The sequence below is a fragment of the Eulemur rufifrons genome, chromosome 16 (genome assembly GCF_041146395.1).
Source record: "Eulemur rufifrons isolate Redbay chromosome 16, OSU_ERuf_1, whole genome shotgun sequence".
Taxonomy (NCBI): domain Eukaryota; kingdom Metazoa; phylum Chordata; class Mammalia; order Primates; family Lemuridae; genus Eulemur; species Eulemur rufifrons.
This window is the reverse complement of record NC_090998.1, coordinates 94,056,047-94,076,861: the sequence shown is the minus strand read 5'-3', so window position 1 is coordinate 94,076,861 and position 20,815 is coordinate 94,056,047. Positions and strand designations below refer to the sequence as shown.

Genomic DNA, 20,815 nt, shown 5'->3' with positions numbered 1-20,815 from the left:
TCCCCTTAGGTCCCCTCCCACCTCTCCCCGGCCCCCTCCTCCGTTCCCCGACCCGGCCCCCTCCCTGTCCCCTCCCACCTCTCCTAGGTCCCGGCCCCCTCCCGGGTCCCGGCCCCCCTCCCGCCGGCCGCCCTCGCTCTGCGTGCGGGGTGACGCAGCGCCGCCCTCCCCGCCCGCCCCGCGCCGCCGCCGCCCGGGCCGACTGCAGGGGCCGCTAACGGTCCCGCGCCCTCGGCGTCCGCGCCCCCAGCCCGCTGACGACCGCGCCGGCGGCGATGGGGGCCACGGGGGCGGCGGAGCCGCTGCGCTCCGTGCTGTGGGTGAAGCAGCAGCGCTGCGCCGTGAGCCTGGAGCCCGCGCGGGCGCTGCTGCGCTGGTGGCGGAGCCCGGGGCCCGGAGCCGGCGCCCCCGGCGCGGGTGAGTGTTGCCGCCGCCCGTCCCCGGCTCGGCCCGGGGACCGGCCGCTGGTCGCCTGCGGGACCCGCGCCGGACATTTGGCGGGGAGGGACGGAGGAGGCGGCGGCGCGGGCCGGGCCGGGCCGGGGGGCCCATGGCCGGGGCGAGTGTCGGCCTTGGCGGAGGCCCGGAGTGGGGCCGGGGGCCTGGGTGGCGGCTGGCAGGAAAATGTCCCGCGCTGAGGGGTATCTGCTCCTGGCCCAGGATGACGAAGGGGCCGAGGAGGTGCCTCAGGGGAAGGGGAAGACTGTCCCGCAGTTCCCCGCGGGCTTGAGACCCCAGGAGGCGGCAGGGGTCAAGACGCCGCTGAGAGCTGCAGGGCATCTCTGGGACCTGTCCGCAGGGGACCGTCCGGACAAGATTGATGGTGGATGGATCCCGAGGGGGCGCACGCCCACCCCATTGCAGTTTAACCCAAGGACAGGTGCTTTCCTTTAGTCTGGACCCAAAAGCCGGAGGCACCCTGGCAGGGAGGGTACTTCCTGTTGTCCTGAAGTTCAAGAAGGGGCTCCTGACCTCCTCTCTCTTGGGATGTGCGCCCTGCCTGGGGGAAGTGCGGGCTGCTCTTGGTGTGACAGTTTGGCCGCATGACCTCCAGAGGCCGTCCTCATTTGGAGAAGTGTATTTTTCATAAACATGGAAAGAATCCCCCACCCCCAGGGCCCTGGTGCAGTGGTTGGGATGGGACAAGGACACGCTGGCCACCCTCCCTAAGGCTCCTGTGCAGAGCTGTCTGGTGGCAGAGGGATTGGCAGAGGCTTATAAAGATGTCATTTGATCCTCCGTGGGAGGGGGAGGATGACAGAAGATGGGGTGCCAAGGGGCAGATGTTTCAGGCAGAGGAAACCCAAGGCCGGCAAGTATGGGTGTGTCCAGTTTCATTCATTCCCTCTTTGGCAGGTTCTTACCGAGTGGCTGTTGGGGCTCTGTGGGGCAGTGTCCTAGCCCCGGGTCGGCAGGTGTGGCAGAGTCCCTGCTGCAGTGCAGCCTTTCCCATTGACGGGGGAGACCAGGGAGACGCACAGGACAAGTGTGTCTGGTGGACCTGGAACTGGGGAGGAGGGCCCCGAAGGGGGGAGGGCACAGGGTTGTGCAGGTGGGGCAGGTCTCGGGTGCACAGTGGTCACTTACATGGTGACACTTGACCAGAGACCTGAGAGACTGAGCGCCGTGTGCGTGTTGGGGAGAGACAGGTCTAGGCAGGAGTAACAGCACATACACCCTGAGGCCGACCACCGGGAGGCCAGTGTGGGGGGCAGAGGGAGCTGGGGGAAGGGAAAGGTCTCCCACCGCCTTGTAGGCTGAGATGGGACTTGCCTGTTACTGTGAGTGGGGTGGGAGCCCTGGAGGGTTTTATCCAACTTAACATTTTCAAAGGGTCCCGTGGCCGAGGGGGGAGACAGAGGAGAGACCAGGAGTTGCAGCTGGGAGGCTGGTGGCCTCGTCCAGGCGGAGGTGGCAGTGGTGAGCGGGGCTGAATGTTGGGGGTTGGATGCCCAGAGTATGCGTGGCGTGGATTCCCGTGTGTGTGTGTGTGTGTGTGTGTGTGTGTGTAGTCTGTCCAAGCTGCTGGTTACTGGAAGAGAGAGCCCTGCAGGAGGAGCAGAGATTTGAAAAAAAATTGTTCTGAGTTTGGGATTCCTTTTAGACACCTTATGGGCAGTTGGGGTGCTGCATGGGTGGCACTTTCTGACACTGAGTTGTGAGGCTCTGTGGGTTGGGGGGCAGGGACAGAGCTGACTGTTAGATAGTGCCAAGGTCACAGGGTGGTCTGGACCTATGACCAGCACTTGGTGTCCAGCCATGGGGTCACCAGAAGTATTGTCTTCAGAGGGCCTCTCTGTGGCTGCGGGTGTGAGACTTGGCTTTTCTAAGGTCTTTCTGATGTCCCCTTTGGGAGAAATGTCATGCCTCATACATCACTCTCGGGCCTCCCAGCACGAGGCCCACGTCCTAGTTCTTGCGGTCTTTAGCCTCACAGGGAGAACAGATGCCTGGCGGTTTGGGGCCTTTCTGTAAATCTCTAGGCTCGAGAACAATGACTGCCATTCGATGGAGCACTTACTGCCTGTGCTGAACTTCCGTTCTGCATCTAACCTGGCCGGTTCCTGTGGGGCAGCCACTCCCATGTCTCGGGGATGCAGAGACAGAGCTGTGGCTGTGTGAGTGACTGGGATGAGGGGCGTGGTGGGTCCAGCTCCACTTGCCGTGCTGCTCGCCACTGGGCAGCACGGCCTCCCTTGGGCTTCAGAGGCCTCGTGGATGCCAGACAGACCCGACCCTCGCTGGTGTCGGTGGGAAGTCGCTCACTGCCTGTTTCTAGCACCGGCGTCTTTGGCTGGCTCCTGTTATGGTTTCTGGCCACCCAGCCCTGGGTTTGGGAGGTGCCGTGTCTACTTTTAGTCACTGTTTTTGCTGGCCGGCGGCTTCCACAGCTGCCTGTCGTCCCTTCCTTGGCTTGGTGGTGGCTTCACTCTTACAAGTGGGAAGCACTTTTGTATAGGTTCATCCGGAGCTGCCTGTCTGTCTTGCCGAGAAGTGGTCCCTCTTAGAGAGGGCCACGGGCTTCGGGGGTCCTGGTTGGTGGCCTTTCCAGGAAGTAGCCAATGAGATGGGAAAACACAAGCATGTCTGGAAACACTGGGTTACATCCGAGTACAGAAACACAGCCACACCATCTCTATGCTTTTCCCTCATAGCTCTGCAGCCCCCAAAAGGAACCAGGCCCCCGTCAGACTATTTTATGCTTGAGGTCAGTAGGGCAGAATGTAGAGCAGCTCCCAGGACATTCGGCTTGGTTAGCGGGGCAGCGTCACCCGCCCCTGCTGCTCCCCAGGGTGTGTCTGGAGGCACCTGGACTGCCTGGGTTAGGGAGCAATGAGAGGTGGAGAATTGTGCAAAAACAGGCCCTCCGACAGGGGTGGGGAATGGGCGGCTTAAGGCCACATGTGGCCTTCCAGGTCCTTAAGTGTGCAGCCTTTTGACTGAATCTAAATTTTATACAACAAATTCTTTTATTTTTATTAATACATTTTTATTTATATTTTTGTTTTTAAAATGAACATATTTAAAATACCAAAGAATAAAATAAGCTTCAGTGAAATAATCCTCCCAGATTGAGCGGCACAGTTAGAACATTAGTAAACCATGAGGGCTAAACTGACGGTTGCTACGCTCATGATTTAGTTCTAACTTCCCCCACCTGACTGGCACCACTACCACATGAGGCTGGTTGGTGAGCGTTTATAGGGGTTGAGTACACGAGTGTGTTATCAGCTTTTGACAATGGTGCACTGTGTTTCTGTTTGAAATGGAGTTTTTTAATAGTTGCACAGCTCGACAGTATTTTGTAATTCTGTCTGCTTAACAGCCCATCATGTGAGAGAAGACCAAGAGAACGCTGAAGGAAGATTTTTTTTAACAAGGATCAGGAATTGCAATATTATCGTGTTTCTGCTAAATTTAAGATGATTTGCTTGCTTTATGATACTGCAGTATCAACGTTAAAGAAATTCATCGCTCATCAGCATTATAACACTCATAAGGGCCACAGATATTTTAAATTAGAGGGAGAGGTGTGAAAGGTTGTATTGCAAAAATTAAAAGGTGAAAAGCAAAAACAAAGACAATTCTTTCAAGCAGCAATAAGACCTGAAAATAATGCCACTGAAGCAGCTTATAAAGTAGCTTATATACTTGGGGGGAAAAGGGAAGCCATTCAGCGATGTAGAAATGGTGAAAGAATGCATTTCCGGAGTTGTAGGATGCTTAGACCTCAATTATGTTTCAAAGTACAAACAACTGCCTCTTTCAAGGAGAACCCTAACTAATTAGCAGCATGAATTTGCCTTCAGCTTAACAGAACAACTTCATACAATACTTGAAAATATACATTATTCAGTGACTTTGGATGAGTCAACTGATGCTACTGACTCAGTACAGTTTTATACTTCATTCGGGTCAAAATGGAAGATTTTGTTTGCTACGAAGAGCGACTTGGTTTGGGCTCTCTTGCGAACAGAACATGGAGAATAGATATCTTCGACAGCTTCTAAGGTAAATGTTGTGAAGTTGGACTGAATTTGGCAAATTTAGTGAGTGTATGTACAGACAGGGCACCTTCCATGACAGGAAAGCACGAAGGGTTTATTGCACAAATTGAAAAAGTGTTAACAGATCCAGATGCTCTTGTTTCTTTTCATTGTATCTTGCATCAGCAGAATCTCTGTGCTAAAGCTACTGCTTTAAGTGGCACTTTGAAACAAGTCATAAGTATTGTTAACTATATTTGTGCAAATGCAACAGGGCGTCATCAGTTTCATCAGTTCCATAACATGCTAAAGTTGAACGATGAGGTATTCAGTGGGGATTTGCCCTAGCTTTCTAAAGGGCGTTGGCTATCTCGGTGACAGGTGGTAGCCAAAATTTTTAGCTCTGCGAGGACAGTTAAATTTTATGAATAACAGAATCAGCAATGTGAATTATTGAAAGAAAATTTCTATAGGAATGTAGCATTTCTGTGTGATATGTCAAATCAAAACAACTTGAATATTTCTTTGCAAGGTAAAACTAAGTCTATATATGATATTAATGTGTGGCAAAAAATCCAAGTATTTCTAAAAAAGCTATCTTTTTTTCAAAACACTTCTTCAAAAGGAAATTTTGGATGAACATTTTCCCCAGTTAGCAAAGGTCACTGATGAGCAGGATGATATATGTGAATCATTTGAAGAATACGAAACTGTTCTAGACCTATTAATTGAAGAATACAATGAAAGGTTCACTGACTTTGAGAATCATGACATCACATTCAAATTAGCATTTTGGCCCCACCTAGTTGAAATCACCAAATCACCTAAAGAACTACAGATGGAATTGATTGAGTTCTCAGTAGATGACATTTTAAAGTCATTGTTTGATGCTAAGAAAGATCCAGTTGAATAACCATACCTTTGGCAATATGCCGAAAAAATGCTTTCTTGCTTTTCAACCACTTACTGCTGTGAATCTGCATTCTCCTACCTGACCCTAACCAAGATGCCTTTAAGGTAACAAATGACTGACACCCATCTAGAGATCAGCTGGAACTGTGAACCTCCACGCTGCAACCAAATATTCAAATGCTTTCCAACAAAAAGCAGACACAACAAAGTCATCAAAAGGTTAGTTCACTTTAAAATTAACAAATAGCTTTCATTTTTTTAAATCATTAAGTACATAATAGATTTTTACAAAATAATGTACATTTTTAAGGATATCTAATTGAAGTTTCTTAAATGCAGCCTTATTTGATTATAGCTAAATTAAAGTGTCCTTCCAACGTGGAAAGGTCCCCCCGCCCCTGGCAGAGGAGGACCTGTGGGAAGAGACCTGGGGCCGCCCTGCAGCTCCAGGAGACTGGTCGTGAGGGCCAGCGGGCCCCCGTGTGTGCTGTGCAGGGACAGCCACTTAGTTATTTCATCCATTCCTTCGTTTTCTCCATAATTTCACTCGTGTTCTCAGATGTAGAACCTAGAAGCTCTGAGCTGACTGCTCCCATGCACATGATGTGCAGAAGGGAGCCGGCTTTGAATCCAGCACATTCCTCGGTGCTCCCCATGCCAGGAGGGTGACTGACTGTTCAAGAACAAAGATAAGGACGAGAAATTTGGAGGGCTGGAGGTTTCTGGGCCTGGGTGAGGTCTGTGCCTGAGAAAGCTGAGACAGCAAGTGCCCTGGGCCACCGTCTGGTGGGAAGTGGGGCAGACTGAAAACAGGAAACCCTGAGGGGAGGCTTCTCCAAGCGGGTCATGCTAGTTGAACTTGAAACGGTGCAATGATATCTGGGTTATTCCCCCGGCTGCAGCAAAACACACTGAAATAGACCCTGTATTTGTTCTCTCAGAGTTGGGGCTGGGAGGAGGGTGTGTGTGTGAGTGTGTGTGATGGGGGGTTCAAGGAGCGCTGTGGGGGCCCTTTCCAGGCTCCACCGTTGTGAGAGGCCCCTGCCCTTCCTCCTGCCAGCTCCCTCCTGGAATGCCCGGCGCTGGCAGTGAGCGCCCGGGCAGGCTGCTGTGTGTGTGAAGTGCCCCCAACACTCCCTACAGGTGCCTGGCAAGACCTAGGCAAGCCAGGGATACTTAAAAAAATTGTTTTTCCTGCTTACAAAAGTAATGCTTGTTGATTTAATGAAATCTAGAAACCACAGAAAAGCACACACACACAAAGTCACCCTTAGTCTTACGCTTAAGTGATTACTACTTGTCATTTGTGTATATGTAAATACACATGAAAGGAAGGGTAGGAAAATACACTGCAGAATGTTTTCCTCTCTTAAAACAGTATTTTAACAAACCGATTTGTGGAGGTCTAATTTGCATGCAATAAAATTCACACATTTTAAGAGTATGTGGTTGGATGGGTTTTGATACCGTGTGCGCTTCTGTGAGCACCACCCCATGGAGACACGGGACCCTCGCGACGCAGCACCCCAGGGCCTCCCCTGGGCCGGCCCCCCCCCCCCCCCCCCGTTTCTGCCCCGCCCCCCACCAGGTTGGGTCTGGTGCTGACAGTCTTACATCAGCGGAGCCATCAGCCTCCTTTGTGGCTGGCTGCTTTATCTCATTTAGTTTTTTGAGATTCATCATGTTGGTGGTTCATTCTTTTTAGTTACTAAGTAATATTGCATTGTGTGAGTCCACTAGTTTATCCGTGGACTTTTGGACTATTTCCATTTTTGCCTGCATGAATAAAGATAATCTGGCAATATTCTGAAATTGTAAAGAATATACATCCTTTGACCCTGCAATTCCATTTGTGATCACGTATCGTAAGGAAGTGAAAACACTAGTGTTTTAGGAACTTTCATACTTAAGAAGATACGTTTTCTGTGTATTTGAGATACTCCTGATATTTTTTGCTTTCTGTTCCCCCGTGCAATTTGTTTTTCTTCAGTAATTTTCTAGAGAACATGGCTGGTTTCTCCCTTTTGAGTGTTATCTCAGGAACAGCCAGCCTCACCCTCACGGCCTCGTCCCGACTGGACGGTCTCAGCGGTCAGTGCCGCGTGGACATCTCCACGCTCGCACTTCTGTCCTGGTTTCTCTTGAGCTTTGGGTGCAAGTTTCACGGCGGAGACAGCCAGCCTCCCGCACCCAGCACAGACGCCGGCTTCTCTCCCAGGCCTGGGCGCCTGTCCCGTCTCCGTCTCACACGGCCTCTCTGCTTGTGCTGAACTCAGGCCTCCCCTTTTGGCCACAGACCGGTCAGACGACATCCTCCTCCGGTCCTGGGGTTTATCATCCCTGGCCCTGGGCTGCCTGCTCTGGTCCCTCCTGCTCACCGTCTGGTCTCTGCAGAGCACAGGCTGGTGGTTGAACCCCAGGTCATGGGGGTTGGAAGTCTGGAGAGCATCCTGAGGGGCACCTCATGGAGCCACCAGCGCCTTCAGCCCCTCCAGACGACCCTCCTGTCCCCCTGCAATTTTTCTGTTTTTTGTAGAGACAGGGTATCGCTGTGTTGCCCAGGCTGGTCTCAAACTCCTGGGCCCCAACGATCCTCCCCTCTGGGCCTCCCAAAGTGCTGGGATTCCAGGCGTGAGCCACCGCGCCAGCCCTGCTTTCTCTTGATTAATGCTTACATGCTGTGTCCTTTCCCATCCCTTTCCTTTCGACCTGCTTACATCGTGCAGTTTGAAGTGAGTTCCTTATAAACAGCATGCAGGCTTGGTGGTGGTTTTCAATCCACTCTGCCAGCCTCTGTCCTTTTACTCTGTGCTGGTATGTTAGGGATTAGGTCTGCCACTTTATTTTATTTTATTGTTTGTTTTCTGGTTTTTATTTCTGTTTTGTTTTTCTTGCCTGTTTATTAAATATTTTTTAGAATTTCATTTTGATTTATCCATGTATTTTTGAACATTTTATGAGTTTTCTTATTGTGGTAAAACACCTGTATTATTCTTGAGTGTGTCTCTTTGTACAGCCTTTGAGTGGCTATTCCAGGTGTCACTTCACCTGTGCGTCACTCATCTGAATCTGGTCTACTAGAGGTGGCATTTACCAGCTGGAGTGACACATGGAAATCCTACTCTCTCACGTGCTCTTGCCTGTTCATAATATGGTTGTCTTAATTGTTTTCTCTACATACATTTACAAACACATCAGTGTGATAACTTTATCTTCAACCTGCAAGCATAATTAAAACTCAAGAGGAGAAGAGAAGGAAAGCCCGTTGTGTTTTCTCACTTCTTTGCTTACCATGTTCATTCTTCCTTCCTTTTCTTCCTAAGGCTGTCTTCTTTTGTCCCCTCCATTCTGTTCGGGTGCTTGCATTTAGAAGTCTGTGGCCAGCAAGTCCACAAGCTTCCCTTCACCTGGGAATGTCTTGATTCCTCCTTGATCTCCCTCCACCTTCATTTTTTGCTGGATATGGGATTCTGGGTGGACAGGTCTTTTCTTCCATCACTTGAAAAATGTTGTGCCACTTCCTTCTGGCCTCCGTGGTTTCCGGTGCTCCTTGGTCATCTGCATTGTTTTCCCTAGAGGTAGGGCGTTGTTTCTCTCTCACTGCTTTTAAGACTTTGGTTTTCAGAAGTTTCACTATAATGGGTCTTGGCGTGGATTCCTTTGGGCTTATCCTATTTGAGATTTGCTCAGTTTGTCGAATATGCAGATTTATGTCTTTTGCCAAATTTGGGAAGTTTTCAGCCATTGCGTTTTTTGGCTTTTTGAGTGTTTTTTCGGCCCTGCTCTCTTTCTCCTCTCCTGCTGGGACCCCGTGACGCGGACGTTAGGCCTTTGTTACAATCCCCGCAGGTTCCTGAGGCTCTGCTGATTATTTTTTAACTTCGTTTTTCTCTGTTGTTCAGACTGGGTAATTTCCATTGTTCTGTCTTGCAGTTCACTGATCCTTTCCTTTGTTCCCTCTGTCCTGCTGCTCAGCCCCGTCTGTCTTCTGTTTGGGTTTTGCCTTTTCCTTCTGGAATTTCCATTTCGTCCTGCGTCGTGTCTTCTGTTTCTTCATGGAGCCCTTCCCTTTGCTGCCACACTTGCCCCACGTGTGCGCTGTCTGCTCCTGAGGCCCCACGGTGGCTGCTCCCAGGTCCTCGCAGGTGACAGCTCAGCGTCCCCTGAGGGGCTTTTTCATTCGGCGTGAGCTCTTGCTGGAGCCTTGCGTGGTACTTGATTTTCAGTAGAAACCTGGATATTTCGTAGCGTGTTCTGAGACTCTGGGTACTACTTAACCTTCCGTCATAGCTGCCTTCTGCGGGGCAGAGCGCCAGTCACTGCCTGGTGGGCTGGAAGTCTGTGTCCCCTCAGCCTTGGCGGCTGAGGCGGGGGCTGCTCGCTCCTGCCCGGTGGAGGTGGGAGCCCAGGAGGCCCCTGGGCCTCCCCCAGTACTTGGGGGAGGGAGCTCAGATGAGAATCCCAGCTGCCTGCTTGGCGTTCTCCCGCGCTGCCCTGCCTGGGGTGTCAGGGTGGAAGTCTAGGCCCCCAGCTGGCGCCGTGGGAGGGAGGTGGCCGGTTTCTTCTGTGGTGTTTGGCAGGAGTAGGGCGGCTATTGTCCACGAGTTCTATCTCGTGAGGCTGCCCCTTCCCGGGGCCTTCGGCTGGAGAGAGCGGGCTTTTGTTGGGGACTTTTGTTTGCACCTGCTGGCACTTCTGGGTCGCAGGCTTCTTGAGTTCCAAATCCGAGATACAGGAGGCGAGAGGAAAGCCCAGGGGGCCACCACGTCCCGTTTGGGGCCCAGGTCCCCCGGCAGCCTGCTTTCTCCACCTTTGAGAGTCTTGTTTGTTTCATATGTGACATCCAGAGGAGGAGGGAAAAGTACATCTCGTCCATCTTCTTAGAAGTGGACGGTTCTTGTACATTAAAAAATTTTTTTCCATTCTGTTCTGAATAGATTATTTCTACTGACCTATTTTCAACATCGTTGATTTTCCTCTATCACATCCATTCAGCTACTGAGCCCGGCCAGTGATCTTCACATTTCAGATACTGTACTTTGCAGTTCTAGGTTTTCCATTCGGTTCCCATAGTTGCTGTTAGTCTCCTGAGAACTTCTGTCTTTCTGTTCCCTTTAAGAATGTCCAGCTATGCCCCGGCGAGGCGAGCATGGCTGTAACGGCCGGTTCAAGTTTTCATGTGATAACGCCGACAATTGGGTCACCTCACATTTGACGTCTGTGCATGGTCTGTTCCCTTGAGAACGTCAGTGTTTCCTGGTTCCGGACATGTTGATTAATTCTGGGTTATTTCCTGGACATTTGGAATATCATGTTGTGAGACTGAGTCCTGTTACAATCCTTTGGAGAATTTTTCTTTTTTAAAAGCAGGTGCCCCGCCTGGGTGGGCACAAGTGGTGAGTCCGTCTCACATGGTGGAGGAGGTGGGCTCTTAGTAGCCCCAGGGCACTGAACGTCCCTGGGGTCCTCTGACTCCCGCCTTGTCCCTAGGACGGGAAGGCTAATGCAGGATTCCCCGTGGGCTGAGGCGGGAGTGTGGGGCGGAGACGGCGGGTGTTCTGTGTGTTGGAATGCCAGCTGGCATGGCCTCTGGTTGTGCTGGTATCATATAAGCAGGTCTTGGATTAACCCAGCCCATTTCCTGGACCCACAGACTGGAGACACACAGGTGCGTAAGTTCTGCCCTGCCCTGAAAGCCTCCTAGCTTAACAGGAAAAACCACCATCTGGTTTAGTACTTCTGTGTCGGTCCTCGCAGAATGCCTGGTGTCCTGGTGCCCGGGACATGCTGCTGGACGTCGAGTGGCCCGTGTGACCTCACCTGCACTGCGGCCGCATGTTGCTGGTGGCTTGTTGAGGTTCTGCTCCCAACCAGCCAGGTGGCCCTGGGAGGCCATTCCGGGTGGTTCTCCAGCTCCACACCTGCCTCCCAAGGGGGCCTCCATGCATTATAGCCACCAACTGTCGCCTCCTGGGTCTGAGTTGGATCTCCCCGGATCGATGCGAAGCTCCCTGCAGTCAGGGACCTGCTTGGGACACTGTTTTCCTAGATGCGGGAACAGTGCGGCCACAGGGCAGAATCACTAGTGCTGGATGAAGTGACTCCTGGGTGTGACTGGCACCTGGTGATGCCGCAGGCTCTCTTCCCAGCTCACCTTTTCAGACCCAAGCAGCTGCTGATGAGTTTAGCAAGGCAACCCCGGCATGTTGCAGCGTGAGGAAAAGCTACTTCTGATACTTGCAGCTGCATCATCCAAAGGCCAGTCTCAGCGTGCGGGAGGTAACATCTGCCACCAACCCTGACACGGATCTGTCAGTCAAGCCTAGAGAAGTCACAGCTCAGTGCTGTGCCACTGACGCCACGTGGGTTTTGGCCTTTCCCACCTTCTGTCTGGTGTCGGACAAATGGAGGGCTGTGTCAGGGTGGGTGGGGAGGGGACAGGGACAGCTTGACCACTCTCAAGGGAGTTTGTTGCTACGTGGTATTTCTGGACTCTCCGTGGCAGTCAGGGGCAGTACTGTTCTTGGGTCTCACTTTGCACAGGCAAAAACGGACCTTCAATTTTTAGTGACGCCAGGTGTTCATCCAGCGGGTGTTTACTGAGTGGTGTGCTAGCGGGGAAAGGCATCTGTCGTGTGTAACTGCAGGGCGAAGCAGGACTCGCTACCACCCCCAGCCTCTCGGGCGTTCTTCCTCCAGCTGGGTGTGCGGAGGTGGGCCTGCTACCTGGGCCGCGGCCTCACCTGCGGTCCCTGAGGACGTGGGCCTCAGACTTCCGCACCATGCGTCACACCACGCTAGCGGGCCGGGCAGGCAGTGGCCAGCTCTCTTGCTCCGTCCCCTTCCCTGCCTCTCACATCGGGGCTCACACTTCTGCAGAGTCATGGGGGACCGTGTCCCCTGACTGTGAACTTGTTTTGTTCTCGCTGCACATCCCAAGAGGCAGAAGGTATCTGGGGCCTCCTCCATGGCTGGGGGAGGCCCGGCTGAGCAACACGTTCCTCCGCACCTTGACCCAGGCCTTGCTGAGCGGGCGTGTTTGTGTGTTTACACCCGATGCCCCTGTGTCCCTGTGACACTGGCGGCCCTCGTGACACCAGGAAACCCGTGGGCTCCCCTGCTGGAGGTGGCGCTGCTGTGTGTGGCCGGGTTAGTCCAGGACCTTCTGGATCAAAGCCGGTTGGCAGCAGGCACTGGTTTTCATCTGCAGGTCACAGTCATGAAATAAACGCAGTGAATCGTGATGAGCACTAGCAAACAAATAGAACAGGATCGAAAGAGAAGATGCTGGAGGTGGAGTCCTCTCAGCCGCCCTAGCAAGCCCTGCACAGAGCGCTGAGTCCTGCTGGGTCCGCAGAAACGGACCGCAAACACGAGGGCCGACCAGGAGCCCACGGTCGGGCTCACTCGCCGACACGGCCTTAGGTTTTTCTGGAATGTGATGGCCGCGCGATCATGGCCTTTATCGGGGCTCACTGCTTGTCCACGTGAGGCACAGTGGGGGTGAGGAGCACGACAGAGAATCTGTCTGTTGTCAGCAAAAGTGTCGAAACTTTCAGCTGAGATTGGGTTACAAACTTCCAGTCCATTTTTGGGAAGGACTTTATTGAATGAGAACTTTTTTCCAGTGTGTAACAGTTGTAATATTTGAACCAGTACTAATTGCCCTGAGCGGATTGTTTGATTATTAGGAGAAAAATTAATGACAAACTGAAAATACAGAGGCGTGTTCAAGTTTAGCTGTAGGATCTGAAAGTGAAAATGAAGGTAATAGTCGACTCTCAGGCTTCTAATTCATTTGAGCTCTGTTCTAAAAAGAGGTGAAGAATATTTAAAATACGACTTTAGCAAATGCTCAACATCCCAAAAAAGACCTACCGTGATGTATTAGCTGTAAGGATGTTCTTATAAATGAAAACTTCAGTCTTGCAAAATTAAAGATAGTCAAACACAGCTCGCTGTCCTGGCTTGCTTGATTATTATTTTAAAAACTCTTTTCTTCTTAGCCAATTTGAGTTTTTCTGTGGCTGCCAATGTTAAGACCTTGTCAGGTGCACGTCCTGTTGCCTGGGCGTCGTTGAGAAGTGCCGCAGGTGAGGAGGCTCCGTGGGATTAGGATCCTCTGGAAACAGCCCCTGGGGAGGCGGGTCCTGGACAGGTGCGAGAGTGGGTGGCGGGGCCGTCCCTGCTGGCTGCGGGTCTGCGTGTGGCAGGCTGTCTTTGATCTCTGGAGGACGGAGGAGGAGAAGTTTTGAGTAGATTTCCCAGGTGCTAGTGCCGTCTCTGTCTCTGCCCTGGGTGTGTTATTCCACCTGGGTGGTGTTATTGCCCCAGTTTCCTCGTCTGCACCATGGGGATCGTGACAGCTCTATTGCCAGTTTTGTAGCCAACCTAGGAAGCCAACCACAGATTATAACACTCTTCTGTGTGAAAACATATCGTGAATCCCTGACAGAGATTCCCGAGGAAGCTGCTGGAACGCGGCCTGTGCAACCCAGGCTTTGCCGTGTTCACTGCTCTGTGCCCTCCTGGGGGCTCTTCCAGCCCGGCTGCAGTTACTGCCGCCACCTCCGGCCCAGAACTCTCTCCTGGTGCGCGGGTCTGGGATCACGGCTGCCGCCGAACATGCCCAGGGTGGCTGGCGTGGACTCTGCCCTTCCCTGGGCTTGGTGGTGGGGAATGTCCAGTGCCGTCATCCCCAAGTCCCCCCTCCCTACCCCTTCATCCGGGTGGACCCGCCGTGGCCTTTCCAGAACCCACCCTGCAGCTGGGCCCTGACTCTCCCTCGTGCTCCCTGTGGTTCTGGCTGCCCACGTCCCGTTACGTTCCTCCCGCTTGGATTCCCCAGCCAGACGCTGTCCTGAGGACAGAGACCGTGTCAATGTGTTTCCCCAAAGTTGGCACGGCAGCTGGCCCGGAAGAGCTTTTGCTGCCCGAATGGCCGAGTGATCGTGTAAAGAGGTGCGGCAGGCGTTTGGCGACTGCTGGGCGGGACAGCCCCGTCTGGTAAGGCCGGGCTGCTCGTGGTTATTTAGCTCAGTTAAGAAGTGACGTGTACCTTCCTTTTAAGTTTTGGATTACTAATGACAGTGTTAAAGCAGAACATTCTCAGCCTTTCGGACACACGGTGTGTGTTTTACAGATGCCTGCTCCGTGCCGGTCGCCGAGATCATCGCCGTGGAAGAGACAGACGTCCACGGGAAGCACCGCGGCAGCGGCCGGTGGCAGAAGATGGAGAAGCCGTTTGCGTTCACAGGTGACGGAGCCCGGCGTCTCCCCACGGTGCCGCACTGACCCACACAGACACGCGAGAGGGGACTTTTTTGGTTATTTGTTTCATAAGCTCCATGGATTGGTTTATCTTCATAGACTCTTCCTAATAATTTTTCCAAGATCCACTTTTAGTTCATGTTTTGGTTGATGATCATCTTTATTTCTTACTTTATTTAATATGGCTTAAAAGATCTGAAAATAGGATGTTTTTTCCTAATATACCTTGAAAGTTACTAACTAGTTAAAAAAAGAGAGAGAAAGAGAGAGAAGCGCTGGGGAATTGTCAGCTGTGAGCCCGTAACTCGCGGGCCCGTGAAGCGTGTTCACGTGGGGTTTCGTCCGCCGGGCCGCGCTCCGGGGCTAACGTGCGTGTTTGTTTCCGTGCAGTCCACTGTGTGAAGAGAGCGCGGCACCACCGCTGGAAGTGGGCGCAGGTGACGTTCTGCTGCCCAGAGGAGCAGCTGTGCCACCTGTGGCTGCAGACCCTGAGGGCCATGCTGGAGACGCTGAGTACGTGTTTGGAGTGACAGACAGGGCAGCGTGGTGGATGAGCGTGGGATTCGCTGGTGTCCCTTACGGCCCCCCTCCCTCCACACGGCCCCCCTCCCTCCACACGGCCCCCCTCCCTCCACACAGCCCCCCTCCCTCCATACGGCTGGTCACTCCCAAGGTGGACGTGATGCATCAGTCTGACTTCTTAAAAAGTTACTAATTAGAGGACCGGCGGAGTGAGTGCCGGGAGCGTGGGCCCCCGGCCCCGGCCCGGGCATTGAGTTGCAGCCCCCCACGGGGAAATCCTGACCCTGGCGTGGCGTCTGAGCCCCCAGATTTCCTGCCGGGAGACCTGAGGCCGTTCACCTGGCCTCCTGAGCCTTGGGTTCTCTTTCTGGAAGTGGGGACGGTAGTAGCTCCTGCATTCAGGGTGAACGTGGGGATGGAACCAGCTACCTGGAGGAGTGCCGCCTCACCTGTGCCGCCTCACCTGTGCCGCCTCACCTGTGCCTCCTTACCTGTGCTGCCTCACCTGTGCCGCCTCACCTGTCTGCGTCTGCAGTGCCCCAGGAGCCTGGGCTTAGTTACCGTGTGCTGAACAACAGCAGCCTCTTTGTCACCCTTAAGATGTGGTAGGAGCCGGGTGTGGTGGCGCACGCCTGTAGTCCTGGCTGCCCAGGAGGCGGAAGCAGGAGGGTCTCTTGAGCCCAGGAACTGGAGGCTGCAGTGAGCTGTGATCGCGCCACTGCACTCCAGCCTGGGCGACAGAGCGAGACCCCGTCTCTAAAAAAAAAAGTGGTAGGTGTTCATTCATTTAGTGTCCGTAACACTATTTTGTGTTGTTTGGTTATAAGCTTAATACATGGTCTTGACCTTGACAACTCAATATAGACTTCAGCGGTAGAATAGAAATAGCATGTGTTTATGTTAGTTTTATATCTTTTTGAGTTAATTTGGCATCTTCCTCAAAAAAGTGAGTTTTAATTGATTTGAACAAGGTATTCCCATATTTAGCTTCAGAGAAATGTCCTTGCTCGAGAAAGCGCAGTTTTTGATTCTCACTGGGGCAGGAGGACTCGCGTTTCCGCACTTCTCTTCTGTCCTGTGGGATCAGGTCTTCACCACCTGCTGCCGTAACAAGCTCACCCTGACCCTCCTCACACTCAGCCCACCACGAGCGCTGTCCCTGTCCCTGTCTGTTCAGAGGCCTCAGCTTCTCTGCCTGCTCCCCACCGGGCTCCAGCCTCCTCCTCCCTGTCACGCCTGCCCGCCTGACCTTTCCCATCCCATCTGTCTGTTCTCGTGAGACTTTGAGTTTTTAGGTTCTGGGTTTGAGTCTGTAGGTACAGACTCCAAGAGAAAATGCCCAGAACCCTGCTGTCTGTTGAATAATGTGGATTTTTTTTCTACATAATTCACAGGAAAACCCATATGTTGCACCTTTGATATAGTCTACTTGTAGCTAAAGATAGTGTCTGATTCTATTATTTCAGCTACTCTACGATTTTAACTTGCAATGCTGTCATCCCTTTGAATGTTTTATTGACACGTAAACAGAGAAGTGCTCACATTCTGAGTGTTGGGCCCGGTGAGTTTTCACACTGAGCACACTTGTGTAACCAGCACCCTGCTGGAGAGACGGAGTGTGGTCAGCCCCAGGGAGCCCCTGCCTTGTGGTCGCTACCCACCCCAGGGTAACACCGCACGACTTCTGAGCAACTAGAGCCGTGTTTGGGCTTTTATACATCAGGTCACACGGTGTAAACACTACTGTGTCTGGCTTTGTGCCCGGCATCGTGGTGGTGACATTTCCACGCCGTTGCATCTGGTTGTGGTTTGGTCATTCTCTGGGCGGTGTGGTGTTCCACGAGGCACCCGTGTGGCCATTTCTCCACCCGTTTTGCTGTTGACGGTCCCAGTATGGGCTGTGATAGATAACAGTGTTGTGGACGTCCTAGCACGTGTGTTTCTGAACACGTTCGTGTTTCTCTTGGGTGTGCGCTGGCAGCGGACTTGCTGGCGGGGAGCACGCACGTGTCCGGTTCAGGCTCCGCCGGGCTGTTCTCGCGGCAGGTGCGGCGCACGCTCCCCGTCGGGTATCCGAGCTCCGGCCGCTCTGCGGCCCGGCCACCCCCTTCCGATTGTAGCCGTGGTGGTGAGTGAGTCTTGATTATGGCTTTGGTTTGCGTTTCCATGATGGTCAGTGAAGTTGAGAAACACATTCGTGTGTTTATAGGCATGTCCTCTTTGTGAGGTTTCTGTTGTTTTGTCCATTTTTCTGTTGGGTTGTCTCTTTTTCTTAATGACAGGTAGAAATTCTTTACACATTGTGGATCTGAATCTTTTATGAATTTATGAATTACAGATATCTTCTCCTAATCTGTGGTTTGCCTTTTCACTCTTATTGGGGTCTTTTGTTTTGGTCTGTTTTTGGAGACAGGGTTTCGCTCTGTTGCCCGGGCTAGAGTGCAGTGGCATTTATTGGGGTCTTTTGATGAACAGACATTCTTAATATCACTCTATTTATCTTTTTTTGTAGTTACTAATTTATTTTTATGCTTTTAAAAAAGGTTTATGGTAAGATTGTATCCTAGTTAAGACATCTCTGTCTACTCCAAGGTCATGAAGATGTTTCATTCTCAAGCTTTATTGTTTTACCTGTCAATTTAGATGACAACCCATTTGGATTTGATCTTTGCGTATGGTATGAGGTGAGTGGTCAAGGTTCATTTTCTTAAAATATAAATATCCGCTGGACCCCGTGTGTTTATGGGAAAGACCTTCCTTTCCCCTGCTGCACTGCGGTGCCACCGTCATGGTTTTTATTATCTATTGGTTGTGTACAGAGACGTAATAGAGTTACGTATTTCACCTTGCACCCCGTGGCCTTGCTAAGCTGACATATTAATGCTAATAGTTTGGTGATTCTATCAGATTTTGCTCAAACACAAGCATGTCAGCTGTGCGTAATGACAGTGCTGTGTCTTCAGTGTCAATTCTTCTCCCATTCATTTCTTTTTCGCACGTTTTTGCCCCGTCCGGACCACCAGGGCAGGGGGCAGCCCCATCCTTGTCTGAGTCCAGGTCACAGGGAAGGTTTCACCATTTCGCCATCAAGAATGATGCTTCTTAGCTTGTTAATAGATTTGTAAAACCAGATTAAGGGGATTCCCTTCTAATCCTAGTTTTCTGAGAGTTTCGGGTTTTTAAAATTATGAAAAGGGAATTGAATTCGTTAAATGCTTTTTCTGCATCTGTTGAGATGATTGCTTGATCTTTTTTGAGTTAATATGTTGAATTACATTACTTTCCCACGGCTACAACCCTTCACGTTCCTGGAGCGGACCCTCTTGGTCACGACGTAGCTTCCCGTATCTCACTGATTTGACGTGCGGGTATTTTGTTCAGGGTTTTTGCACTTCGGTTTGGGGAGGGCTAGGCCTGCAAGTTCTCCTTCTGGCAACGTTCTTGTGGGTTTGCTCTGAAGGCCCCAGTGGACTCACACAGAGAGCTCAGACACGCTTCTTCCTCTTCTGCTCTCTGCATGAGTTGGGGCTTATTTTTTCCTTAAAATTTGTTTTACCTCAGAAAATGGTAAAATACTGTGAAACGGACAAACCCCAAGTTTCAATCAGCGAGTTGTGAAACCGCACACCTGTACTGCACAAGCCACCAAGGCTGGCGCCAGCCAGGAGCTTTCTGTGGTCCGAGGTCAGCAGACGGCACCAGGCTGGCTTCGTCCCCTTGTTTCGCCTGCTGTAGAGACGGAGCCACGTAACGTGGACGCTGCGTGCAGGGCTCCAGCCCCTCGGCACGCCGCTTTCGACGTTTCTCCGTGGTGGCAGTGTGGCCATGGCTTGCTTTCATGACTGAAGAATGTTCCGAGTGTGGACGGACCACACGGTGTCTGTGCATCAGTTGTTGGACACTTGGGTCGTTCCCTCTTTTCGGCTGTTGTGAAAAGCACTGCAGTGAACACTTGTGTCTCGGTTTCCAGATGTGCTTCGGCTTTCAGTTTTCTTGGGCACGTACCTTCTTGTTACTTTTATTGATTAGATTTATTTTTTTTTTTTAAGTAGCAGAATCTACTGGAACTGACCAAAACAGAAATGTGGAGGTTGTTATAAAAAAAAAACCAGGGGTTCCTGAGGAAACCCAACCACGGGAGACGGGCCGGGTCTGTGTCTCCCCGTCTGTCCGCCCCCTGGCTGCTCCCTCACGCTGTCTCGCTCTGCGCCTGCCTGTCTGTCTGTCTGTCTGTCTCCAACGCCCCTTACTGCACATCTGCTTCGTGTCCTTGTCCTCTGCAAACTCGCTTCCTCCACGTGCAGCAGAACGAGGCTGCTGCCCTCCGGAGTTTGCATCTGAGGCTCCTGCGGGGAGAGCGAGCTTTTCTCAGTGAGCATCGTACATTCCTGGGACTGTCCCCACATCCAGCCCGTGTGCATGGCACCCGCCGTTCCCACCGCTGCTGCCTCTCTGGTTTCGTAGATTAGGAAGCTCCTTATCCCTGTTCCTTAAGATAAAAATACTGTTTATCAGGTAATACTAAGAATTCTAAAACCATTGTGGTTTGCTTTTGTCTGGTAACACAGCTCTAAATTTTGACTTTGTTATTTTCATTGTGATTCACGTGTTGCTGCTGTTGTCCTGCAGCATCGAGACCAAAGCATTTGCTGGTGTTCATCAACCCGTTTGGAGGAAAAGGGAAAGGCAAGCGGATCTACGAGCAAAAAGTGGCGCCGTTGTTTACACTGGCCTCCATCACCACCGACGTAATCGGTGAGTTCAGGTCTGGGCTGAGTACGTAGAAGGAAACCTGAGAATGATTTAAAGGTAGTCACGAGAGAAGGTTTGTATTATTTTCAAGCAGAATAGAATTTTTTAAATATACCAGAATGAGAAGAATACAAAATCCAGAATGTAATCTTTCCCAGCCAAGTCTCAGCATATGAAGCACTCAGGAAAAACACTGGGAAGATAAAAGGGCAAGATCACGGACAGAAAATTCTTTCAAGAAGAGACACAAGGGATTAATAAGTCTTAGACATAATCTCACCAGTGAGTGACACTGTAGGAAACATGATGCAACACACAGTTGTGCCGCCGAGTTTTCAGTGCAAATACGAGATGCAGGGAGGTGCAGAAAGGCCGTGTTCTCTCGCCCTTCCTCAGGGTCTGAGGGTTTTGTGAATCCGTATTAAAAAGTTACCTGGTGGCCAGGTGCGGTGGCACACGCCTGTCATCCTAGCACTCTGGAGGCCGAGGCAGGAAGATCGCTTGAGCTTAGGAGTTCCGAGACCAGCCTGAGCAAGATTGAGACCCATCTCCACCAAGAATAGAAAAAATTAGCTGGGTTGGTGGCACACATCTGTAGTCCCAGCTGCTCAGGAGGCTGAGGCAGGAGGATCTTGAGCCCAGGAGTTGGAGGCTGCAGTGAGCTATGATGACGCCACTGCACTCTGTCTAGCCCGGGAGACAGAGTGAGCCTCTGTCTCAAAAAAAAAAAAAAAAAGTCACCTGGCAATGTGGGTCAAGAGCCTGAAAAATGAGGGGTTTTTTTTTGCCTAGTATTCTGTTTTCTAAATCTTTCCTAGGAAGACAGGGGTACACAGAGAGTGATGTACACAGATATCTATTGCCCCTCTTTT

The 20,815-nt window shown here is 51.7% G+C and overlaps 1 protein-coding gene across 5 annotated transcripts in view; it reads left to right on the top strand.

Moving 5' to 3' along the window:
• The first annotated feature begins 187 nt into the window (after positions 1–187).
• CERK (ceramide kinase) overlaps positions 188–20,815 on the top strand; it is a 34,968-nt gene continuing 14,340 nt past the window's right edge. The window contains exons 1-5 of one of the 5 annotated variants that reach the window (XM_069491704.1): positions 188–417; positions 800–880; positions 14,542–14,655; positions 15,060–15,182; positions 19,821–19,946. In XM_069491704.1, the coding sequence (XP_069347805.1) occupies positions 276–417; positions 800–880; positions 14,542–14,655; positions 15,060–15,182; positions 19,821–19,946 (586 nt within the window). In that variant the 5' untranslated portion in view covers positions 188–275. The other 4 variants (XM_069491707.1, XM_069491705.1, XM_069491708.1 and 1 more) reach the window with 4 other exon arrangements.